The 24,903-nt window shown below is 33.1% G+C and overlaps 1 protein-coding gene across 1 annotated transcript; it reads left to right on the forward strand.

Moving 5' to 3' along the window:
* Positions 1–5,153: 5,153 nt before the first annotated feature.
* On the forward strand, positions 5,154–24,360 carry LOC106111464 (protein boule-like). The gene is made up of 4 exons (XM_013293582.1): positions 5,154–5,880; positions 22,505–22,567; positions 22,808–22,988; positions 23,218–24,360. The coding sequence occupies exons 1-4, from the start codon at positions 5,506–5,508 to the stop codon at positions 23,364–23,366; spliced, it is 768 nt and encodes a 255-aa protein (XP_013149036.1). The 5' UTR covers positions 5,154–5,505; the 3' UTR covers positions 23,367–24,360.
* Positions 24,361–24,903: the final 543 nt, after the last annotated feature.

The raw sequence follows: 24,903 nt of genomic DNA on the forward strand, positions 1-24,903 counted from the left end.
GCTCTAGTCCCCGCCCCAAGCCCCGCCCCCGCCACCATCCAACGACTACTGAAAATATATGAATGAAGTATTCTCCTTACATTCTTACTTTGTTTAGAAATGAATACGGTCTTCTCAGAACTCATATAATAAATTCAACCGTCAACACAATGACTTGTCCTTGTGACGCCGCTGCACGAATAAGAACTATTTATTTAAACTGCTATCTGTAAACATCCGGGGCGGCTACCAGAAGTATTTATCAAAAAAAAATCACGAACATTTATTTTTAAATAATTCAATTAAGAGCAATGGATACAGAATCAATTTAATCAAGTAATAACTGAATATCAACAGCATGTATTTATAATACTAATTCATTATTAAACAGTCTTCATACAACTTTTATTGTTTGGATGAGAATATAATAAAACTGTCATATTTATGAAACACATCGTATAATCAATAATAATAATAATAATCTAAGTTAAATTGTTCTGCTATTGTGTATCTAAAAGAGTTTTATACCTTAATCTGTCCACATGTTTTAAAAAAAAAAAAACAAAAGTGAGTAGCGTGTAAGTTCTTCTAGACTATGCTGTAAGTCTATGCCAAATCTCATCAAAATCCATTCAGTGTTAGGCTACAAACTCTAACAAACATCCATCCATCTAAACTTTCGCATTTATAATATTAGTAAGATTTAGTAGGAAGGATTTTTTAGTCTTTGACAGTACTTACACTATGTTTTGAGAAGAAAGTTCTCTCTTATCTTCGTTGACAAAAGACATCCGTTTCCCAGTATGTTCAACAATTATTATTTACTTTGTAAACAAGGCTGGTCGTAAATTAATATTGCATACAAGGTGATTGTCCTAAGGGTTATCAAGTGGAACCTTGTAATGAAGTAGAGGTTCATATACTAGCTTTTACCTTCAACTACATCTGTGCGGAATTATAAAACAACTTACTATATAGCTTATGTGTTCTTCCGGACTATATTCTACAACTATGCTAAATTTAATCAAGATTTGTTAAGCCATTTTGAAAGTATGTAGGAAACATGCATCCATTTTATAAGCATTCACAATATTAGGAAAAAGTAAGATAAAATTGTTTCTACATATCTAAAGACAACAGAAACTAAATTATATTCAAAGAATGGTCAGTTCTATACATGTTTTCAAAGACTAACAAAAATATACTAGCAATATATGTATATTTATTTAAATACTAGCCGGTTCAGTGCGGCTTCATCCGCATGAAATTATGAAAATTTTATTTTATTGTTTACATTTGTCAAATTACCAATAGCAAATGTCAAAATGACATGACATGACCTTGGCAATCTTGCTTCCTTGATGTTGGCAGCAACTTAAAGTCTCTTTCCCACATTAGGGTTTTTATCCAAAATATTTACCCCCTAAGTTTAATGGCGTGAAATAATAGCCTAAGGCGTGACGTAAGTGTACTTTTTTAATAAAAAAAGAACTATTCAAAAATATGGTGTAATTGCTGACATCTTAGGCAACAAAGAAGTGTATGTTTACGCTTTATTACAATAGTATAGATTACCTTAGTAGAGTTAAGTCTTCTAAGAATTCCGCTAATTGACACAAATATTAAGAATGCAGATAATACAGTTAAGGGAAAGTAGAACAAAGCAGAAGAAATTAACATACCTTGAAAATAAGTGGAATATTAAGTAAACTATGTAAGTTAAAATTATATTAACCTTTAAGAAGAGTTTTTTAGATAACTGTAAACTGGTGACAGTTTTAAAACAGCATTCTGTGGATTTCAAAAGACTTTTTTTTTGTAAATTAAGAATTTTCTTAAGGTTGTTAATGAATTAACATGTAAAAATGAAATTTTTGTTATCAAATGGGAAATAATTGCCTTATATTCAATTAAAAGTTTAGTAAAGTTTTTTTTAGTAAACATTACTAGTCTACGAGAACAATAATTTAGATCTATGATCTAACAGATTAAAAATTAACATGTTTTGTTCAATTCTCATAATTACATTTCCACATACATCAGTTGCTAATCACAATAAATACTGATTCAACCTTCAGATGAACAAAAATTTCTGAATCAAACAAATATTTTAACTAAATTATTTACTTCATTCTTCTTAATTTAATTTTTCAATTACATTTTCATTATCAGTAAATAAAAACAAAACAATTAGAGCAAGGTAACATTTAAGATCTCAACATTAAGTTACATTGTAGTTCAAAGAGATATGAAATGTATTGAATATATTGTAAACAGTAATAAATATTGTATATAAACCTTTTGAACTATTAAACTCCTTGCGGAAGTCGCGGGCAACAGCTAGTATTGTATAAAAGAGATAGTAATCTAAGATTGTCCCTTTCTACAATTTCATGTAGTTACAAAATAATCATAACACCTGGTACATTACCATCTCTTTCTTTCTTTATGAATAAAAAGAGATAGCAATAGTAGTTGCATATGGTGTTTGAAATTCAAGGTTAAGCATTCAAAACATTTGATTATAGCCTGGCCGGGAATAAAAAAAACATCAGCAATATTGTTGGTAATGTGATGTACCCCCAAATTATGGTTTTTATATTCTTGTTTCATCTGTACATAGTATTTAACATTTCAACTGATTTTAAAATTAAAACCATTCAATCAACAATGGCTTTATTATTGTGTGTTTATAGTTAGTAGTTATGATTTTTGAGTCTATTTTCAATGTTTCTATTACAGACCTACAATTTTAACTGAATAGCCGAACTGTACAGTTAGCAGCAGGCAAAGTTTTTACTATCAGTTTTAACTGTACAATTCAATTGTTCAAATAAAACTGTACCATGAAGGCTTTAGTGTTACAATAAATAATGTGGAATAGATATGAAATACCTTTAGTAATTATATATGAATAGATTGTATATTTGCATAGAAATATACTGTTCGACTGCGTTTCTATTTTAAATATATTGGATTTCCCCTTCTGATGTCATTTTAAGCATGACTCAGGGCTCTAATGAAACAAAATATATTGCATAATTAATTTTACTAATATGATAAATGCTAAGTTTAGAAGGATGGATTAACAAGTTGGAAAATATCTCCGGAACAGCTTATTGAATCTTGAAGAAGTTTGTCACAGAAGTAATTTTTTTTTATAATATAAGGTGGCAAACAAGCAAGCAGCCACCTGAATCCACCGAAATGGAAAGCAACCGCTGCTCATAAACATCCACCATTGCAGATGTGTTGCCTACCCTTAAATGACAGAGGAGGAGACACAAATAAAGAGGATATTTCCCCTTTCCCATGCATCTCCTCCACCATCAAATCCACTTTTCCTTCCCATTCTTTCCTTTTAAGAAAAGGGTGGAAAGGGAAAAGGACTAAAATTAGATCATAGTGTGGAAACATTAATAAAAGAATTCTTATATAACAAGGATAATTTAGTTTATTTTGTCATTTAATCTGTAGCAGTTCATTCTAATGTTTTATTGTCAGTACATCCTACTAATATTGAAACATGAAAGTATAGATGGATATTTGTTAGATAGTATCTCCAGAATAGATCAATGGGTTGTGATGGAATTAGACATAGATATAGAGCATAGTTTAGACAAATACATAAACTTTTTTTTTAATCCTTAACAGTAAAAATCACATACCAATGCAAGTAAACTAATAAAAGAAATAATAGTATTATCGGAAAGTGATTTAAGAAGTAAGAGATAATGTATAGGACAGTGTACATTGTTATATTTTTTTTTTCAAAAGTGGAGTTATTTGGTAATAATGACATCAAAAAGTGTTTATTTTTACATTTTCCAAACATTGCAATGTTCTTAATCTCGATAAGAACAAGTTCCGTTCTTCACAGAATATAGCAAACTTGTTTCTTTCGTTAGACAAACAGGAGATTAAGTTACCAAGGTAGCTTGCACATCCACAGGAATATTATGCTTCAATAACTTTTGGTTACAATAGCAACTTTACAATAGCGAATCATGACGAATTTATACAAAATTTTAGACGATAGTACACTGCCATATACATCACCTATTGATTTTTTTTTCAATTTGAAGTTCATAACATTTGTTAGAAAATATGAAGTAATGTTTTTAACTGTTTTATACTTTATAGTATTTACATAAATAATATTAAAAAGTTTAATGACAACAAAATTAAAAATTCTATATTCTATTTACATAAACACAATCGAAGGTAAGACGAAAAATAACAACAGTTTAGTATTGCATTTACAAACTGCATTTAATATTCACTATCGAAAACTGAAGTGAACGGTCTAATAATTACAGTGAATACAATGTGCAATATTCAATGAAGGTAAACGCGTAATACTTACAAGTGGAAGATTCGTCTTGTAATCCGATTACAAAAGATATTCTTCTTATTATTATCAAACACAGATGTAAATCAAACAAAAGCACGATTTAATTATATTCATCAGTGATTCTTTGCATAATAAAACTTAGACAGCATTAAATGCAAGTACCGATATCGTAAACACAAACAAATAAAAGTAACTCCGGCGAAACAAGTGTGATTGTCATACACTGGCACACATTTGCAAATCTTACACACTTGCAGAATTTGACGTTTTCCACATTTGACATGTCGCCTTGACTTAATCTAATGTTGCCGCCTGTTTTAAAATATTAATACCAATTGTTACCATCCTTTGCTATTTCCAAAATGAACAAACAGTAAACGTAAACACACTGTTCACAGACTCCGTTTGTTGATATTTTCTGTAATACCTATTATAATAAAAAAGATGATGCCTAGCTCTTTGAGAGGCGCTGCTATCGCTTGGTTTTGGTAAAAAATGTGTAAGACCTGCAGGGATTTAGAAGCTGTTATAATTTAGTATCACCAATACTCACCGGGACAAATAACTTGTCGGTCTATGTTTCGATCTAACGGCTAAAGTTTTCAATTGCGTACTAGCTAATGTTTTAAAAACTTATTGAAATACCCTTATTTATAGTAATATCATTTCAAATAATATAGGAGAACATTAAAATTTTCGACAAAAATAAGGTAGTTAAAAAAAAGTTGTATCAACAATTAAAGCTAGGCGTTATAACTAGCGCCATCTTTCGCACGGCAAACCGCAACTGATTAACTGAGATAAGAGCCACTTTGAAATGCACTACGTATAAACCAATGACCTAGTTACCTCGACCAGTAAAAATAGCGGGCGACAATAGCTCAAACACTATTTTTAGTGCGTATCTTTAAAATCCCAATCCACTCACCCTTATCTCTCGCATAGCATCGCATTGTTGTCTTAGCGAGTCGAGAATCTGTCAGCGCGCGAACACGGTTACGGCGCAAGACATAAAATACATCTATAGAACGCCATAGTACCGGCAAAATCGATATTACGCCGCGTAAAGCCAGTCCGAGTTGTTTTTCGTCTGAACATTAGTGCTCGTTTAGTTACCGCTAGAATTTTTAGTTTAGTAAACAAGGGAACATGTTTTAAAGGAAGACTGTAAAATGGAAGGCAACTCTAAAAGGTACATACGTAGCGAATCAGCGAGTTGTGCACACATGGTTGAAGAGAATTCTGCAACGACTAGAAAAAGTACTGATCCCCACGAGAAGTTGAAGGCTCTGTTAAACTCGCCAGAGGAGGACACGGACGACACCCTGCCGCCTTCAGACGCTCCTAAATTCGGGACTGTCATACACAACAGGATCTTTGTGGGTGGGTTTTCTCTGACGACCACTGACGAGGATCTGTGGAAGTTTTTCTCTGGCTTCGCAACGGTGACCGCTGCCAGGGTGATCTACGACAGAGCTGGTGTCTCCAAATGTTACGGCTTCGTTACATTCGCAAGCCCGAGGGTTGCCAGACTTATTGTTAAGCAGGTTAGTACAAGACACGTTTTTTTCCTTTGTTAATATTACATGTATAACAAAACATTTTAAAACATTCCAATTTCAAATGTTTTACTAACAAATTCTTTCAATTAATTATTTCGGTAATTTCATTGTCTAATTTTGAATTTAGAATGAATTTGGATTTCATTTTTAATTTATAATGGCGGTGGTAAACAGTCAAAACGCGGCATTGAACTTGTTAAAGGTGACCAGATTTTTATATCTAATCATTAGTTATCAGAAGGTGATAAGATCTGAGTGTAAGCAAGACAAGGATGCTGCGAATCAAAATGGTCGTACTTTAATGGCGACATTAAATAATTCTTTAAGACAACAATTTTAACTTTATCATTTCTATGATTTACGATATCCATCTTTTTTATGCGTACTTTTATAAATAGACTTTGCTGTTTCATTTGTTGTTTTTATTTTATTTTTAAATTACGGAACAAATCCAGCAAGACAAAACCCTGGTCAGATCTATTGTGTCTATAGCATCACACTGCCATCTGGTGGTCTCATTCCGAGGGTTTTTCTTCGTTGATGATCAGCTTTCTCTGACAAAATCAATTTTCCACAATCAGGAGTAAAACTATATCAATAACCTCAGCTAAAATCAGGTGTAACATTTCAAGTTATTTAATACAATTGTTTTTTAAAGCCATTCAGATGGCCTACTGCCAAGTTTCGTAGCAAATAACTACTTAAGAGTAATTAACTGGTTTACGGCAGCCGCGGCAACGGCCGTTGATTCCTTTGTTAATGATGTTTAAGGGTTTCCCGACCATAAATATGTGGGCTTTTTGGTTTATTGTTTACCATAGAGAAACCTCGATATCTTATGGTAATTTGCTTCATTATGACTGAAAAATGTCTGCCCGGAAAATTATTCAGCTTATGGTCAGTATCACCTGTATAATGCCAGCACCACACCTTCCCATTTAACTACACAATCGAACTCTGTAGTAAAACAGAAGTTGTGTGTTGCTGGCTTAAAGATATCAAATTGTTTTTAAATACAATGAGTGTGATGGCATTTTCTCAGTGGAAATTCACATTCATTACATGTTTAAATTTGGATGATCACTTGAAACGTAATCTTTTCGTGCGCCAAACTCTTTAGTCTACCAAACATTAAAGCCTATGTACCCGCGTTTAATTACAGGTTTATGATAAAAAAAGTCTATCTTTTCTAACGTAGAAAGATATGCATCCTACACACCGTGGGTTATAAAATCAGAAGCTACAAGGTCAAACATGGTCTAGACAAACGACCATTGTCTAGACGTGTTTCAGTTCCGTGCACCAGTTAACCCAATTTATAGGAGTTACGTTTTTGTCCCCATAGTAACGCTATCTTTGCCTGCACTAAAATAACAATATCCTTCGGTAAAAAAAACTACTCCGGATTCGTAGTAATTCAAGTCAAAATACTTTTTAAAAGATACATAATGTTGATGTAAGAACACCACTCTTCTACAATAGTCTTTTGATGTCGACCAGATATAAAACAAAGTTTTGGGTCCACTAGTCTGTATAAATAGATAGGCAATTGCTTGGAAATTACCGCTTTAGCTTCGTTACGGCTCAAATGCTATTTCTAATGTTACTGGCAGTGTTCAAAACCGCTATTGCCAGCTTTAAAACGGTGGAAACCAAATAGGCACAAAATACCACATCTTATAAGTCTATATTTTATAGTCATAAAATTATGAAAATTATCAAAATACAGACTAAATTAGTAGAAAAATGGTCACTAATTTTTTCTTAATTTGTTTCCTTACTCCTATTTTTGGAAATATTTGTACTTTATTTCTAAACAGAAACTTCTAGAAATTGTATCGATTATGTATATTGATTAACGTAAAATAACATTGATTCCTACATAATCTAACCGACCTTAAATCAATAAAATAAGATGACAATAAATGTTGCCTAAGATTTTTGGTAAGTCTCGGCAGTAAAGACTAGACGTCTGCAAATAAACTAGGTTTTATGTTCGTCTAATGTTCACAACCGAATAAAAGAATGATCTAGTCTTGCTTAAGACAGCGAGGCATTTGGCACAGAATCTTTACCTACCGAATTTTAGCATAGTAACAAAATATAGGCAAATATGGAAACAAGAAATCTTGGTAGTTATAAACAGATACCTTTGATTGAACGAATTCAGAATTTCGCAATACTGGTAACATTGCTGCGTTTAACGTAATGAAAATGTATTCTGTAGTTTATACACTGATAAGATATTTCACCCGGGGAGAATACGTAAAACTATTATGCTCTTAGCGCCCTCTATCTTATTTTCTATGTGCATGTAGATTTTACATTTTACAGTTTATTATCTATACTAATGTTATAAAGAGAAATACTTTAGTTGATAATCAATAGGTTAAAAAACTACTGGGCCGATTTTAAAAATTCTTTTACCGTTAGAAAGGTAATTTATCTGTGAGTAACATAGGCTGTATTTTTTATTTCTTTTTATTATTTTTAAATTTCACGCGGACGAAGTCGCGGGCAAAAGCTAGTGAGATTATAAATGCGAAAGTTTAGATGGATAGATGTTTGTTAGAGTTTGTAGCCCAAACCGCTGAACGGATCTAGATGAAATGTGGCATAGACGTAGAGGATAGTCAAGAAGAACACATAGGCTACTCTCTTTTTACGTAACAAGAGATGTCAAATTAAAAATCAAAAACTAAAAATCCGAATTATGTTTTCTTTCAAGAGTTTCTTTAAAATGGAGCATGATTGCCCTTTATATCTTTTCTTAGATCTAAAAGCGTAGTAAAACTCGGTGCAGCTGAGCTGTATCAAGAAAATTACACGATTCTTGTGCATTGACCTTACACAGTGGCGCAATCTGCAGGGACCTTTTTTAGTTGTTTAGTGGCCTCTCGTTTAGACTGCTTCATATTTGTCGGAAAGCATATTCAGTGAAAAAATACATTTTGTTCTTATAAAACGAAAAGCTTTTAATTTCTATGATTGGTGTTAGATAAGTTATTTTAATGTTCTTTGCATGTAATAGTTATTCTACAATACATTTTGTGTAACATTGAAAATATCTGTTATACAAAGATTTTATAAAGCTAGGTAAAATAAATAATTTGAATGAATGAGAGATTTATTATGAGCAACATTCGAAGACACTTTTCATCAAACATTATTACTTACGAAAACAAGATATAAACCGACAAGAAACATTGTTTTTGGTTTGAGAAAATAGAAATAACAAACATTTTTCAATGTGAATTTTACTTTAAAAAAAAAGAATGATCAAAATCGGTCCACTAACAGCGGAGTTATTCCGTAACACGCATAAAAAAAAACATACAGACGAATTGAGTACCTCCCTCCTTTGGGAAGTCGGTCAAAAAACATCAAGCTATAATTTCTAAGTTTAGTGTTAGAGTGCTGTTAAAAATTAGACTATTTTTTTGTTATACAGATACTTCACTATAAGAGCTGTAACTTAAAAAATAGGTATTGTGCTATGATTAGTTTTAGATCTATTTGTATTGTAAGTGTCAAATGACCAGTAGGGTAGGAAATAAACGTCCCCAACTAGATCTAATGACGAACAACACTTTCGAAACATAAGAAGCAACAAAATATATTTGAGTAGTTATTTATTTTGGCATAGTCGCTGAACTGAAATAGGAAACATTTTAAAAGTATAAAATAAACTTCCATTAGCGAAAGGAAAGAAACCTCGGTTGAAAAGGCATTTTAAAAAGCACTCGGTAAATCCGTCGCATTGCTTTGCCCTACAATTATATACTTCATCTATGTACTGAGATACTACGTTTTGTCTACAATATGATATTATAACTTAGTATTAAATAACCTTTTATTAAATTTACAGTGGTAGTGCCAGCTTTAATATTTTAGCACTGCAGGGCCGGCACGCCCGGTGTAATACCACGACCACACAGAAGACAGGCGTGAAATGGAAGCAATTCCGTGTTTCGTCTGATGAGTGTGGTGCCGGAGGCCTAATTTAAGTCCCTTTCCCTTTACCATCCCTTTCTTTTAAGGAGAGGATGGGAAGTGGAAGTGGATTTGACGGTGGAGGAGATGCATAGGAAGGGGAAGTATCCTTTTTATGTCCGTCTCCTCCTCCGTCGGTTAGGGGTAGGCAACGCTTCTGCTATTGCGGATGTCTATGGGCAGCGGTCGCTTCTCTATTTTTGCGGATTCAGGTAGTCGCTTGCTCGTTTGCCACCTTATGTTATTAAAAAAAAACCTAAATTGACTAATAAAATACATGCATACAAACTTGTCCGTGTCCGCCAGGAATTGAAAAAAACAAAAGTAAGTAAGTATATGTATTCTTTCAGACCGTCCAGATACGTTCAGCTGTGTAGGCTATAATTTCTAACAAATATCCGTCTAAACTTTTGCATTTATAATATTGGTTTGATAGTGTGAAGTAAGATTTTTGCAGCAACATAAAAAACAATGCAATTATATCCATACATAACATTTACTGTAATACAACGTTGAATTTAAGGTAATTACAACAAAACCGATGCGAGACGTCACACGCTCCCCTGGTACGGCAGCCATTACGTTGATTGACAGTGAAGTGGTACTCGGAATAGTAATAAACTTTATTTGTATTAGTATTAGTTAATTAAAATTTATACAAATTATTTTAGAAGTGTTTATTTGTTCAAGCTCTACGAGTGTTCTGGGCGACATCTTTAAAGCCCCGTCGTTTTCTACTCTGAGAGTCATCTTTCTCCTTGTCCTACTCCAGTAATGTCGACAGGTTTTTGTCCTCCACATAACTGTATCATCAACATCTCAGTCATCACTCCCTTTTTGATCATGTCACCACACATTCCATCCATCTCTTTCTATGTCTACCTCTACCGGTGTACCACACTCATGACTAACGTCCTTCTTGTAACTTGCGATTCGTCACTTGTTTTTTACCATGACTAGTTTGGATTAAGAGCGTTAAGTAATAGTAATTTGCAGTTCTTTCTCGGCTTTTCCAGTCAGGAGCCCTGGGCGGTCGCCGGTTTTGCGAGTTTCGGAGAATAAACCACTGCAGTAACAAAATTATTAGAGTATATTTCAATAAAAGATGGCGTTATATGTCTTTAAAGATGTTAATCGTTATGAAATGCATTACAATTTTTTTATTAAATATCGCTTTATATGATGAAAATTAAATTAACAATGGCTTGTGCACAGTCACCGCACTGTGTGAAGTTTTAACGACCGCCAATTAACACGAGCGGCCGCCTGCGAACAATTAATTCGGAATACTGAAATTTCATTAAAGTGCGGACAAGGCAGATGGCTTCACAGTTTTGTTAGCGGCGAATATCGCGTCTAACGGCCACTGGCCATTTAATCACAACTTACTATAAAATATTTAAACATTTAACATAGATCTTTCTTTACCAAAGTAATCATTTTCCATTAAGTTATTTGTATTTATATTTAGTTTATTGGTAACTTTAAAAAAGTTGAAATTCTCCTTAAGATTTTCGTCAAAATTAAGAGAAATATCTCTCGGCTTATTTTGACGCGAGAGTTTTATTACAAAGGTCACAAACATCTAAAGTTGACATTCAGAAAAAAGAATTCTTGTGAAATGTTGTGGTAAAATTTCACGAAATAAGTTATTGTCGAGACGTTAACGGTAAAACTTCTATGTTATCAAGTTGAAGTAGACACATGAATGTGTGATAACCTCTTTGTTTAGTGTGTTTTATTAGTTGTGTATGTATCAATGAGGGGGAAAGAGTGGAAGCAATACACTTTTCCTTATATCTATTGCTTGGTTAGTTATTTCTTCTTCTCTGGTTTATTACAGGCGTGCAAATAAGGTTCATTGTTGCCTTTTAAAGCCTTCTCCGCGTACAACCTTAAAATGAATAAACTAAAATTTTAACAAAGTACATTTTTAATTCGTTTTATGAATACTGGAATAGTTTTCCATGATGAATTTCTTTGTAACTATTTCTAATTCGTATAAAATATTCTACAATTCTGTTAAGAAGTAAAAAGCCTTTTCGAGATTTTTAACATTTAATTGATAAAATATTACCTGAACTTTACGCCCACGGCCACTGCCTAACGGTGGCGTGGGCGTGGGCGGGTCTAGTTAAAACTTGTACGGAGTACTGTGAAACGGTTAACAATTGTTGAAAATATTTCAAACGTTTGCAACCTACACTTAACATATTACTGCAAAAACTTTCTAGTTGGTAACTAGACGAAAGTAATTAGCAGTTGGAGTGTTTTCCTTTGAGGTATTTTTCCGCCTAAATTAATACAGGATTTTCATAAAAGTTTGACATTTGAATATCTGATCTATGACGTCAGCGTAAGCCGCTTACGTCATGCGCTCTCTCGAACGAGATTCAAAAAGAGATTCTATTGAAAAAAATGTAGTATATTTTATGGTTTAATACATTCAATTTATTTAAAAAAGTAAAGACGATTAAAGTTATAAGAAACGGAGAAAGAAATCTCGAGGATTGATCGTAAGGTATTAATAGAATTCGTCAAAAATTTTTATATTCCACTTTCTTAATGCCTCAGCCCCTTGATAGCGGCTGCGAGGGATGTAAAATAATCAATAAAAATGTTTTAATATCTCCCGCCTTTAATATAACGGATGAGGGTACTTTGGTTCGTAATAAAAAATGCGATAAGAAAAATTATCCTCGATCTTATGTCGTATTTGAATTTTACGGATATTTCGTGGCTCCTTTATGTCTAGGATTTTTGGTACAGGTGTACTTTTAAAATTATTAAAAGTACATTTTTGTATTGAATTTATTTGTTAGACCAACATCTAACAGATACTGGGGAGCACAAATCTTCCAAAATATCATCTTAAAAATTAAAATTATTTACATTTCAATTATTTAAAATTTTAAGTATAATTGAATGCAGCATTTATTTCTTTTTCTCTTGAAAAAAAAACCGCAAGGTATTCTCGAAAAATAAATTGAATTGTAAGCCGCCATTATAGAATCAAATTTCAAAGCCGAATATCATTGTTATGAAGACATTACGAACTTTAAAAAAAAACTCGACCCATTTTCTCGATAAAGAAAAACGAAATAGAAAGAAGCGAAAAAAAAAGAAATCGAAACCATCGCGCGCGAATCGTGAAAGATAAAAGGCGCGAAAACAAAAGGTTCTGTATCGAGAAACGCTTTCAGTGTTGCCGCCCACGAGAGGTCGCCCTCTGACGGCCGCTTGCACGACTCTCCACACAAGTGGCCCCGTTTATGTGTACCCAGCCTCGCTTTGTTCACACAAATACCTATTTTCCATTCACCATATTAGTATTAAATTTTAAAAAGATGCAAAATTCAAGCAAAAACCTTTCTTTTGCAGCAATAATCATCTGATATTAAAAGTAAAAATATATAAGTAAGGTAAATGTACCAGTAATTGACATAGTGACAGAAAATCACAACTTCGTAACTTATTGTGCAGTCAATTAAAGTTAAAGATTTATTGGAAAATAAAAGCCTGATTTTTAAATTTAATTACACTTATACAAAGTGTACCCATATTGTGTTTATTACTAAAGGCGAGAAATAGTAAAAAAAACGATATTTTTTGACCGACTTCCCAAAAGAAGGAGGTATTCAATTCGACGGTATGTTATTTTTTTTATTTTTTTTTATGTGTGTTACGGCATAACTCCGCCGCTAGTGGACCGATTTTGATAATTCATTTTTTATCCGAAAGGTAATGCTTGCAGGTGGGTCCCATTTTTTGTATGATTTTTGGAGTCAAAGACTACGACGTAGTTAAATAGTTTAGCTCAAAATCGCGCGACGAAATTTCGGGTCATTTTTGCTTTCTTTGCTTACGTAGCCTAAACTATAAGACCTACATAAAAATGATGTATGAAAGAATTGTAGCTCATTTAATAAGCTATATAAAAGTCCGCGATAGCATATATCTATCTCTTAAGGTTGTCGCACAATGCCTTTGTTTCGCGAAAACCGTCAAATAAATGCAATCGACTTCCTTAAAACGCTTTTATTCTTATTTCGTATGAATCCTTATCCAAATAAATATGTTTTCACGATAGAGTATTAAATGTAGATCATAATTGCCTTTTACAGTATGTAATTCTGACAAAGATTCTAGAAGTTATCAAAATATTAAAACTCACGGGCAACACCGGCGCGCGGCTGGACAGAATTATGAGTGAATGATCGCAACGATGTATTAGATCTTTACTTAATTTCTTATATAATCGATTTAGATAACTCATTCTTTGTTTAAAAGCTAGTGATTATCATACTATGTTGTTTAGATTCACTAAAAATCGAGAAATAAATAAACTTTTTAATAAAAAAAACAAAACCGACTTCCAAACAAAATACACTAAAAACAAAACAAAATGCACTAAAAACAAAACGAAATATTCTCAAAAAAACAGTACACTAAAAAGTAACGAAATAATTACTTGAAAATAGTAAACCTACCTTATTGTAACTGTTATGTCTATATTGTACAATTATTATTACTTTGAAGTCGGTGTCAGTCAATGTAGATTCATTACTTAATTGTTACTATACTTTCAATTGTCAATTGTTATGGTAAAAATGTGGAAACCCTTACGTAGAAATATCACTGCATACCTTGGCTGACACCGACATCAAAGTAATAATAATTGTACAATATAGACATAACAGTTACAATAAGGTAGGTTTACTATTTTCAAGTAATTATTTCGTTACTTTTTAGTGTACTGTTTTTTTGAGAATATTTCGTTTTATATATTCGTGATATGTTCCTTTGTTTTCTAACTTGAAGATTATCAAAAGTAACATGTAAACAGCGTTATATTAAATCGATTATAGGTGCCCAAGTGATTTATAACCTCGCTATCTCCGAAATTTCAGGTATTTAACCGTTTCAAATTGTTGTGTGGTCATTATAATTATCTCAAACCTGATCACGGATGTCTGTTCAAAGTGATTAACTCATCTTTTACGATATTACACACTGTACAAGCTTAACACTTTATTAACCAACTTAATAATCCTCCAACAAAGGGTATTGGTAGCACTCATTAGCGACGTGTTTGTCGGAGTTGAGAACAATGCATGCATTACATGCACCATTTTAACGGCCGCACAGTTATTCTACGCTTTGAATTCGCACACAAATTGATGTTCGATACACAATGGAAAATACAACAAAAGACTGTAAAATGTGTGTTGAATATTTGTGTGATTAAATTGTACAATACTTTGGTAGATTACGGTGGATAACCCTGAAAGAAACTAAATTTTACTCGCAATTTCGTCTAGAATTAAATGTACAAATTCTAGTAATCATAATCAATATATCGTGTTACTCAGTGATAATGTATGTTTCTAATGGTGAAAGAAATTTAAAATTCGCCCCAGTAGTTTTTGAGTTTATTTATTACTATATTACTATATTACTATACTATATTAATCCTTTCTCTTTGTAAATTAGTATAGATATAGTTTGTAATTTTACTAACGAAGCCCAGGATTGCTGTTTAAGTTATTTGTAGATAATAATGTTTTGTAAATGATGTGTTGTGAAGTAAACATTACTCACAAAACATATTTGTAAATGAAAATAAAACGTAATCTTACTAACATTATAAATGTGAAAGTTTAGATTGATGGATGGATGTTTGTTAGAGTTTGTAGCCTAAACTACTGAACGTATCTTAATTTGGCATAGATGTAGAGGATAGTCTGGAAGAACATATAGGCTACTCACTTTTGTTTTTTTAATTCCACGCGGACGGGGTCGCGGGCGAAAGCTAGTAAACTATACATTTAGTAATTTTAAAAACAAAAAATACGAGCTGCAACATGCACCGTTATAGAAAAACTACAACGTTTTTCTCCACGTAACTATTATTCATGTAACCTGAAAAATAAAACCTTACAAAGCAAACAGCAATATATTCAAGTGGTGTATTTTATTCCCGCAGTCACGCGACGTTTGATAAATGTATTTCATTTCCAGCTGCGTATCGGAACAGAATCTACATTCGGACCCCGTTCCGCCCCCGGGATATTCCAATACAAATGAATTTTTATTATTTCAGCCCCGGAATATTTCTAAAATACAATACGATACACAAGCTGGGGAAACCGTAGAAGCGTAGAGGTAACAAGATATTCGTAGCAAACTTCGTACAACGATTTTATTCTACTCGAAAGTTCGAATAAGTTTACGTTCGTATGTATCTATGAAATACTAAAAAAAATACATTGAAATTTAAAACGTCACAGCGTTATCTGCTAATTTAAACTAGTGGGACAGGATTTTTGCATTTTATATGACGTGACGTCATTTTTACACTATCAGGGCCTCTATCTACCACCGGTGGGACTGGCCCTAAAGCTCGAAATAAAAGGAAGATAAAAATATAAAATATTTGAATAATGTAGTAGCTTTCTAATGCTAAAAGAATTTATGCAAGTTAATTATTTCAATTATGTGCTCCAATTTAGGAACTAAAATCAATACAGAATTTGAGGTTTATCACCCTATAGACATTAGTAATATAATTTAACATTTTCTACATAACATCAACTATAGATTAATATTTTTCTGTCAACGTAACGATGCGGTTACGCTCCGAATACATCGTCGTGTCAGCTATACAAGATATATGAGTGTTCTGCTTATGAGAGACGAAACACATAAATCTTCCTGTTTAAACGTAATGCGTATGTATATATACATATATCAATATACATGTCAGGAAACAATGCTTCTATTCGTTATGTTACATTTTTAACAACAATAATTTTAATTATATTTGCGTTGTTCTAATTTTGCCTAAATGTATGTAAAATCAATCGATTCCTTGTAGAAACAAAGTTAACAATTAACACTAAATTAAAATACTGAAATATTATTTGTTTCAAAACATCTTTTAGTAGTTTTCTTATCTTAGAAACCATTTGTAAGTTATAAGGCTACTTTAGATAAGAAATAAACACTTAAATGTGACATGAAAAACTTTCAGTCGACCGTGTAACTGAAAATGGCCAAAACGAATTTCTTGAGTCAAAGGTAAGGCTGTAAATAGCACGAGTGGCGCTTTCATAAAAGTTGCACAGAAGCCTCCGCTCGCGATGTCCAACGTAGCTTTTTTTCACTTGAGCTTTCCCTCAACTTTCAAGCCTTCTCGTATCTAATCTAATGATGTTAACTGCACTTTTTTGTTTATTATTTTAATAAAATGGTTGTTTTGAAATTACAAAACATTTTATTAAAAATAGTAGATTAACGTGTCTCATTATTAGAAGCATTTAAGATACACTAAAGAGTGTAATTTCACCGGTAGATTCTTTTTTTTTCTTTACAACTAGCTGTTCCTTTGCGGTTTCATCCGCATGAAGTTATAAAAAAAATATTTTATTGTTTACATTTGTCAAATTATCAATAACAAATGACCTGACGTGACAAACCATGGCAACCTTGCTTCCTTGATGTTTGCAACAACTTATGGTCTCTTTCCCACATTAGTGTTTTTATCTAAAATATTTACCCTCAAAGTTTCAATATATATATAGCCTAAAGCGTGACGAAGGTGTAGGGCTTTTTATTTAAAAGAGAATTATTCAAAAAAATGGTGTAATTGCTAACATCTTAGGCAACAAAGAAGTGTGTGTTTACGCTTTATTATAATAGTGAAGATCTATTAATCTATTAATTAAATTGTAAACATTTTAAGATTGCATCATACAAAATGAAATGCAATCTGTATCTATAGAGATACGTTTATCATGTCCCGGATGTTGCTAGCTGTGGATATTGTGCAAGATATTTATCTCTGTGATACATTTAGCTAAATAAACCAGAAACGTTTCACGTTTAGCTTGCAATTTCCTTCTACTGCTTTATCTATTACATGTGATTTACAAGCTTATAGATCGCCTTTTTAACTAATAACTAGATAAAGAAATAGACTATAACGATGACGAATAATAAAAATAAACTGATACTTAATATTTCAGTGAAAGCAATATGCCAGTTCTAAACAATGTAAAAATATTAACCCCTTCTTTAAATTTGCATATGTCGTAATTTTATGTTATAAACCGTTGAATCAGCAGTCTGCCGGCAGAGGGCGCTTTGTTTTACTCTAAATTAAACTTCTGAATTATTTCCGTTTCATGACATCGCTGAATGAAATAATTTAGAAATAGAATAAAGCGAAAATGTCTTTTAATATGCAGTGAATTTTCTTTCTAGATGATTACTATAATTCTAATGGTGAATACTTCAAACTCTTTTTAAAATGTTTTTATGAAACTAGGTGTTTATTCACGGTTTAATAATGGCTGACATTATTAATTAAATAGTAGTCTGATTTTCAAGGTTTTAATATCTCCGGACGTGATTCTTTGCTTATGCCTATTGGTATACGCATTTGTGTTGAAATAACCATATCATCTGTTCATGTTGTACACAACATAGTAATTTATATCAAAACTAATAACTTAAATAGTTGAGGGTGAACCAGTAAAATCCTGTTAAAACCGGTTACTTTACGACTTGCGGGATATCGCCCCGGCCCAGGAAGATTAGCTACATTTTATTGGTGCAACTAAAATAAAAGCTCCAAGCTTTCATATAAAGCTTTTCATCTAACGGGTGCTTTAGAGCGGTGCTTAAAGTCAAACGACCTGTAGATTTTAATCTAAGCTTTTACTTAGTGTTGACTTATTAGATGTTGCTGATAGTTGTTTAAAGAAAATTGAAACAAAAGAAGCTTTTAATTCCAAGATGATTATGTATTACTAGCTTTCGCATGCGGCTTTGTTCGCGCGGGAATAATAAAAAACAAAAGCAAGTAGCCTATGAGTCCCTCCAGACTATCTTCTACATCTATGCCAAATTTCATAGAGATCCGTTCAGCAGTTTAGGCTACAAACTCTAACAATCATCGATCCATCCATCTAACTTATCGAATTTTTAATATAAGTTAGATAAATATATTAACTTCGTCTTTATTTCTTCCTGTACAAGACATAAAATCCTGTGAACAAAAATTTATATTCAAACAATACGTGTAAAATTGCTTTAAAGCAATTAAAAGTAATGTTGCATATTCACCTGCTCTCTCGGGATACCAATGTTTCCGGTCAGTTGATGTCCCTGGATTTCCGGCTTCCAATCGTATATGACCGGATTTTATTCCGTAAATAAAATTGTTGGTGAGAAATAACTTAGGAATTATTTTATCCATAGAAATGTTTAATCGTTTGAGGTTACTAAGTTTGAAGGTACTATATGGAAAATCAATAAAGAAACTGTTATTAGTTGAATGGTAACTTTGTAAATAAAACAAAATATTGTAAGACTAGTTCCTGTAGCTTCAATTGAATAAAATTTTATTGCAAATATCAAAATTCAAATACCCAATTGACAATAAGGGCCTTTGCTATTGGCTGAGAATTTTTGTCACCGAAACAATCTTGATCTTTGCTACTAAAGGCATGTAGTTTTTGTCCCTCTCTAATAAAATTATACAGCCTAAAAGATGTCGTAAGTGTAGGGCTTTCTATTAAAATTGAATTATTAAAATGCTGTGATTGACATCGTGCATAAAAAAACGCTTCATTATTTAGCATAGATTACTTAATTGTTTTTGTTTCATAACAGTAACATAAACGGTTTTAAATAGTGTATTTGTAGTTAAAATGAAAGCATTACCTTTCCTATATACCGTAAAATAGGGGTAAGATTTCTTTTGCAGTCACTCGCAGAGTTACTTGCTGACTCGTAGACGGTAAATCTTTGCCTTCACGACATTTCTCTTGCTTTTCTAAGATTTAACTTTAATAATAGTAAGTGACTTTTAAGATAAGGTTTTTATTGTAATTTTGCAAGAGAATGAATACGTAATAACGTGGATTTTTCTATTTTCTATTTTATGATATACTTTTTTTAATCCTAAGTTCTTATTGAACTATAGACCAATAATTTTATAGTGATACGAGCTGTTGCCCGCAACTTCGTCCGCGTGGTATTAGTAAACATACGAACCATATAAATTAGAAAAAACTACTTATCCCTCGGGAACCGGACATATTTCGGGGATGAAGCTTATCCCATGTGTACTCCAGACTTTGTTTTATATCTGTGCCAAATTTCAATAAGATATGTTGAACCGTTGCAGAACGATCGAGTAAACATTAAAAAACTAAATTAATGAATCCCACGGGAACCGTAACTATTCCCGGGATAAAAAGTAGCCTATGTGTTCTTCTCGACTATGCTCTAAACCTGTGCCAAATTTCATGGAGATCCGTTCAGCCGTTTAGGCTACAATCGCTAACAAACATCCATCCATCCATCTATCCATCCATCCATCTAAATTTTCGCATTTATAATATTAGTAAGAAGTAAGATAGTAAGATTACTAAATTGACAGAGGATCGGAGATAAATTGTACATATGAAAATAGATTAAATGTACTAATTGTACATTTAAAATGTTTTATACATTTGTAATTACGAGTATAAGCATTATGTAGATATGGAGATACGATTTGGTCCTTGACGACGCGGCCTATTTGCTGAGAGCGGGAAACAGGTCAAGGGAGGCTCCGGGACGCTGAAGGTTCATCTTAATGAGTAATACTAGTAATATTATATGTTTAATAATCAAATATGACTTTATTAAATTATATTTAAGTTAAATATAAAGTCCAGGACATGTACATGTTTCGATTATTTTACGTAATGTTAGAAATGTAATTCAATTAGGTGCTCTGATGCTCGTTTTTCCCCCTTTTAGTTAAGAAAACCTTACATTGATTTTATGTCATGAAAATATTTGACAATCAACATTTTTGTAACATATACCACAATAAACAACACATTCTAAATCCTTAGATTATGTTAAATTTACCCTTATAAGTAAGGAATGAAAGATATTTCTTGACAGGGGTGTTTAGGGATGGGCTGCTGTACCTATCTATAGCATCATATCTTACTGATATAATAAATGCGACAGTTAATATGTATGGATGAATGTTTGTTTGTTAGAAGAGTATATATGTAGAACACAGTCTGGAAGAACACATTAGTTAATTGCTTTTGCTTTTTTAATTCCACGCGGACGGAGTCGCGGGCGAATACAGTTTATAAATATCATCCATACCAACTATTCATCAATCAGTGTTTGTGAAGAAAACATATAAATAATAGACTTTAATATATTAAGATTATTCCAATGTATTGGCAACGCTTAGACATGACTCAGTATACGTATTAGCGGGCACAATCGATACAGACCTACCAAAGATATTCAAACAAAGATAGAGTGGACAGTCGTAAAAATTGTACAAAAACTGTAATACAACAAATAAGTGACAATTCATGAGTAGTGATTTCGTGTTGTTTTTGTTTGGATTTTTTTTTATCTATCAAAAAAATATAGTATCAAATATAACCACATCATACCAATGTCTGCCTTCCGTTCGTTATAATTTCTCTTTGAAAGTGTTTCGGTCGATGATTGAAAGGGAAGGGGATGTCTTTTGTCGCGGTGTTCGAGGGAATATTTTCTTCAATACAATCACTGAAATATTTTTAATAATTAGAACATTCTTTGTATAATCACATAATATTTTTTTACGTATACACATTTATAGCATTTCGGTTTAAGCAGAAACTTTTATTGTGACTGTTAACCTTTATCGCCTTCTTAGAACTCACACCTTTGACTAAACTATCGCACAACTGTTTAGTCGTGCTTCATTCTTATGAGCTACTAGCTGTTCCCATGCGGCTTCATCAACAGGTTATTATAAAAACTTCATTTGATCGTTTACATTTGTCAATTTATCAATTGCAAACGTCAAAATGACATGACATAATGACAATCCATTGCAATCTTGCTTCCTTGATGTTGGCAGCAACTTATGGTCTCTTTGCTACATTAGGATTTTTATCCAATTTATTTACCAACTAAGTTTAATAGCGTGAAAATATATAGCCTAAAGCGTGAAGTAAGTGTAGGGATTTTTATTAAAAAAAGAATATTCAAAAATATGGTGTAATTGCTGACATCTTAGGCAAAGAAGAAGTTTGTGTTTACGCTTTATTATAATAGTATCGATGAAGGTGCGCACACTACACGATTTTTATTTGTGTAACTAAACAGTTGAATTTGCTGAGAAACAATCGACAATAACACAACAGTTGCGAATGTTTCGGTTAACGCCTTCGGCTCCTGCAGGTCTTCCGTGTACCTAAAGTGGAACTCATGGGATTGTATTTTGTACAATCATGTATACTTCCGATAGATATTTTATAATACTTTATAAGAAACGTGCGGTGGAATAATATTAAATATGGCTTAAGTTGAAGCACTTGAGGTCTGGTGCGCGGGGCGGGAGCGAGGGGAGGTAAAACTTGACCCCGTTCATCCTATCGTGAATAATGCGAGGTCCACTTTGCATATTGTACCGTAACTTCTTACACTCAGCGCCCACATTAACGACCTCATCTTATCTCCATTAATAGATTAAAATTTTTCTCAATCAAATTAACCTATTTATGTTGTATTAAATGACATCTTTCTTTTATTTCAGAGTGGAGGTGTGATGTTCTCTCCGTTGGGTCGTTTGCGCGTGGCTCAGGCTGTCAGAAAACAGGTTAGTTACTATCCACCAAAACACGTAAATTGCGCTCCTCCTAGAAACACCAAAATTGCAAAAAAGTTAAAAACATGACACAGTAGCCCTCCATAGACCAGACCTAGATCATAGGGAAAAGCTAAAGTTGGTCCCCAGGTGGCGTTATAGACATGCGGACCAACTGTAGTTGGAAGCATTTACTTGCCACCGAATTGTCACATGTTTTCTATGTTTACTGTAGTTTTTTATCTATTACAGGTGACGATGTCCGTGCAGATGAGCCAGATGCCAGTGGCAAGCGCGGAGGCGGCACAAGCGGCGCTGCCAGGCCCGCTGTGCTACCAGCTAGTGTGTGCACCGCCGCTCGCACCGCTGCCGGCCTGCGCGCCATGTGACCTGCCACCGCATCCATACGCCATCTATCCACTGCCCTTTGACAGTATGTATACAGCCTTCAAACAATCAAACAGTGCTAAACCAACCTCTGTACTCGCTGAAGAGAAGATTCTACTCTCACGCTTTTAAGATAATTGGAGGGGGATAAGTTGAAACGCGGAATAACTTCCAATTGCCGCCTGTCCTCTGTGCCCTTGTGGCACTATTAGGGGCTTTACTTATCTCTTTTATTACCAAACTTTCCAAGTTCCTCATGTTGTGTTTTATTTCAGCGACGCCGGCTATATACGGTCCGCCGGCGCAGTACGCGCTGGTGCCAGCAGCATTCAGCGCGGCGTGCTGCGAGCCCGCCTGCTGTGCGCCATTGGACAAGCAGCCGCGTCCCCCGCACCCCCAGCTGCACCCCGCATTCATCTATTGAACAACCCCCCACAACTCTTACATCCCATACAAACTATCTCGACAAACGCTTGCCTAAAACTTACGTAAATTATCGCTGTGTAGATATTTTTTGATGAGTTTTATCCATACAAAAACCTAATAGATTATTTAAAACGATATAAAAGACAATAGTTTTTGTGTAATAAGCTATATTTTTCGCTCCAGTCTTCCATAGATATTTCGTTAATCATTCACACGCTATCAGATGAACCTCGGAGTTTAGTGAACGAGTTAGTGATTGGTTCGTGGCGATGCGAGACGTGTTCAAGTATTTAGACTCTATGTGCGAGTGTTTTTGACGTTTTTGTCTATTCGTGTGTCGTGTTAACTCTATCTTCATTTAACATTAGTACTATCGTATTAGACTCTTTAGGCTTCAACTGGGTATAAAGTGAAACCGTGAATTCGCGTGCTATCAGTCTGTACCGCTCTATTTGTTTTAAAGTCTTCGTCTTATATTGACGATATTATATCTAAATGTATTTGTAACTTAATGTAGGTTGTGTAATCGATTTGAAATATCTCAAATTATCATTATTATAATTACGTGCAATTCGAGCACAACGAACAAAATGGCACAAATTGAAACTGTTAGTAATAACAAAATACCTCATAACAATTGTTGTAGCTTGTTATCCTTTAAAAAGGAGTTTTGTTATGTGTATAAGATTGTTATGTTGCCCAAACACTTAGAACAGAGAAAATAATCTATTTTTGAACGCTTTAGTTATATTGCTAATGACAATGAGAATATATCTGGGGTCCAAGATGTGATAGGTGATGTAGGTTTCGAAATTTATCGAACGGTTTGAGAATAACCTTAATTATATTTAAATTTCGAAACGTACGTAACCGAAACCGTTATTGAATATTGACTTGGGAAAGAGTTTTATCAGGCAATAAATAAGGCAAAAATGAAATATAATTTGCCATAGCGATTGTTAAAGTTGTTAATAAAATGATATGTTATATTTGTTATATAAAAAAGGTTATAAAACAATGACAAAGAATATCCAACGAACTTACAATAAATGTCAGTAGAATTGATAATAATAGTGTGAAATAGGGCGGGAATACATATTTAAGTAGCTAGCGCGATGTTTCAGTTTGTGACAGCAAGTTGCAAGTAAATTGCGTCAGAGATCGAGGAGAGGAGAGGTTGGTACTGAGATCAACACGTCGTGTGTGGTACGATTTGGAGATTACTTTACTGGCATGTACGAATCGCTCCATTATTTGTTTTGTCAGCTAGTATTCAGTGTTACTGGCTTGTGTATTCCCATCCTAAATGTCATTAGAATTGATAATAATAGATTGAAATGTGTACAATAACTTCTTCAAATGTTAAAACTTGTATTTCTTGCCCTTTTTATAAGCTAAATAATAAATTCAAAACTGGCAAGAAATATTTTTTGCGCTCACAAAAAACTCAATCTTCATTTAGATGCAACGCCTTGAATACCTCTTTAAAACGCTTATATAAATTTGTTGATTGTTTTTGTAATTAAATAAATTTG

The sequence above is a fragment of the Papilio polytes genome, unplaced genomic scaffold (assembly GCF_000836215.1).
Source record: "Papilio polytes unplaced genomic scaffold, Ppol_1.0 DF824169.1, whole genome shotgun sequence".
Classification (NCBI taxonomy): Eukaryota; Metazoa; Arthropoda; class Insecta; order Lepidoptera; family Papilionidae; genus Papilio; species Papilio polytes.

Coding starts and splice junctions, on each gene's coding strand:
- LOC106111464 (XM_013293582.1), top strand. CDS start 5,506: ATGGAAGGCAACTCTAAAAGGTACATACGTAGCGAATCAGCGAGTTGT. Junction 22,568..22,807: donor CTCAGGCTGTCAGAAAACAG/GTTAGTTACTAT, acceptor TATCTATTACAG/GTGACGATGTCCGTGCAGAT. Junction 22,989..23,217: donor CTATCCACTGCCCTTTGACA/GTATGTATACAG, acceptor GTTTTATTTCAG/CGACGCCGGCTATATACGGT.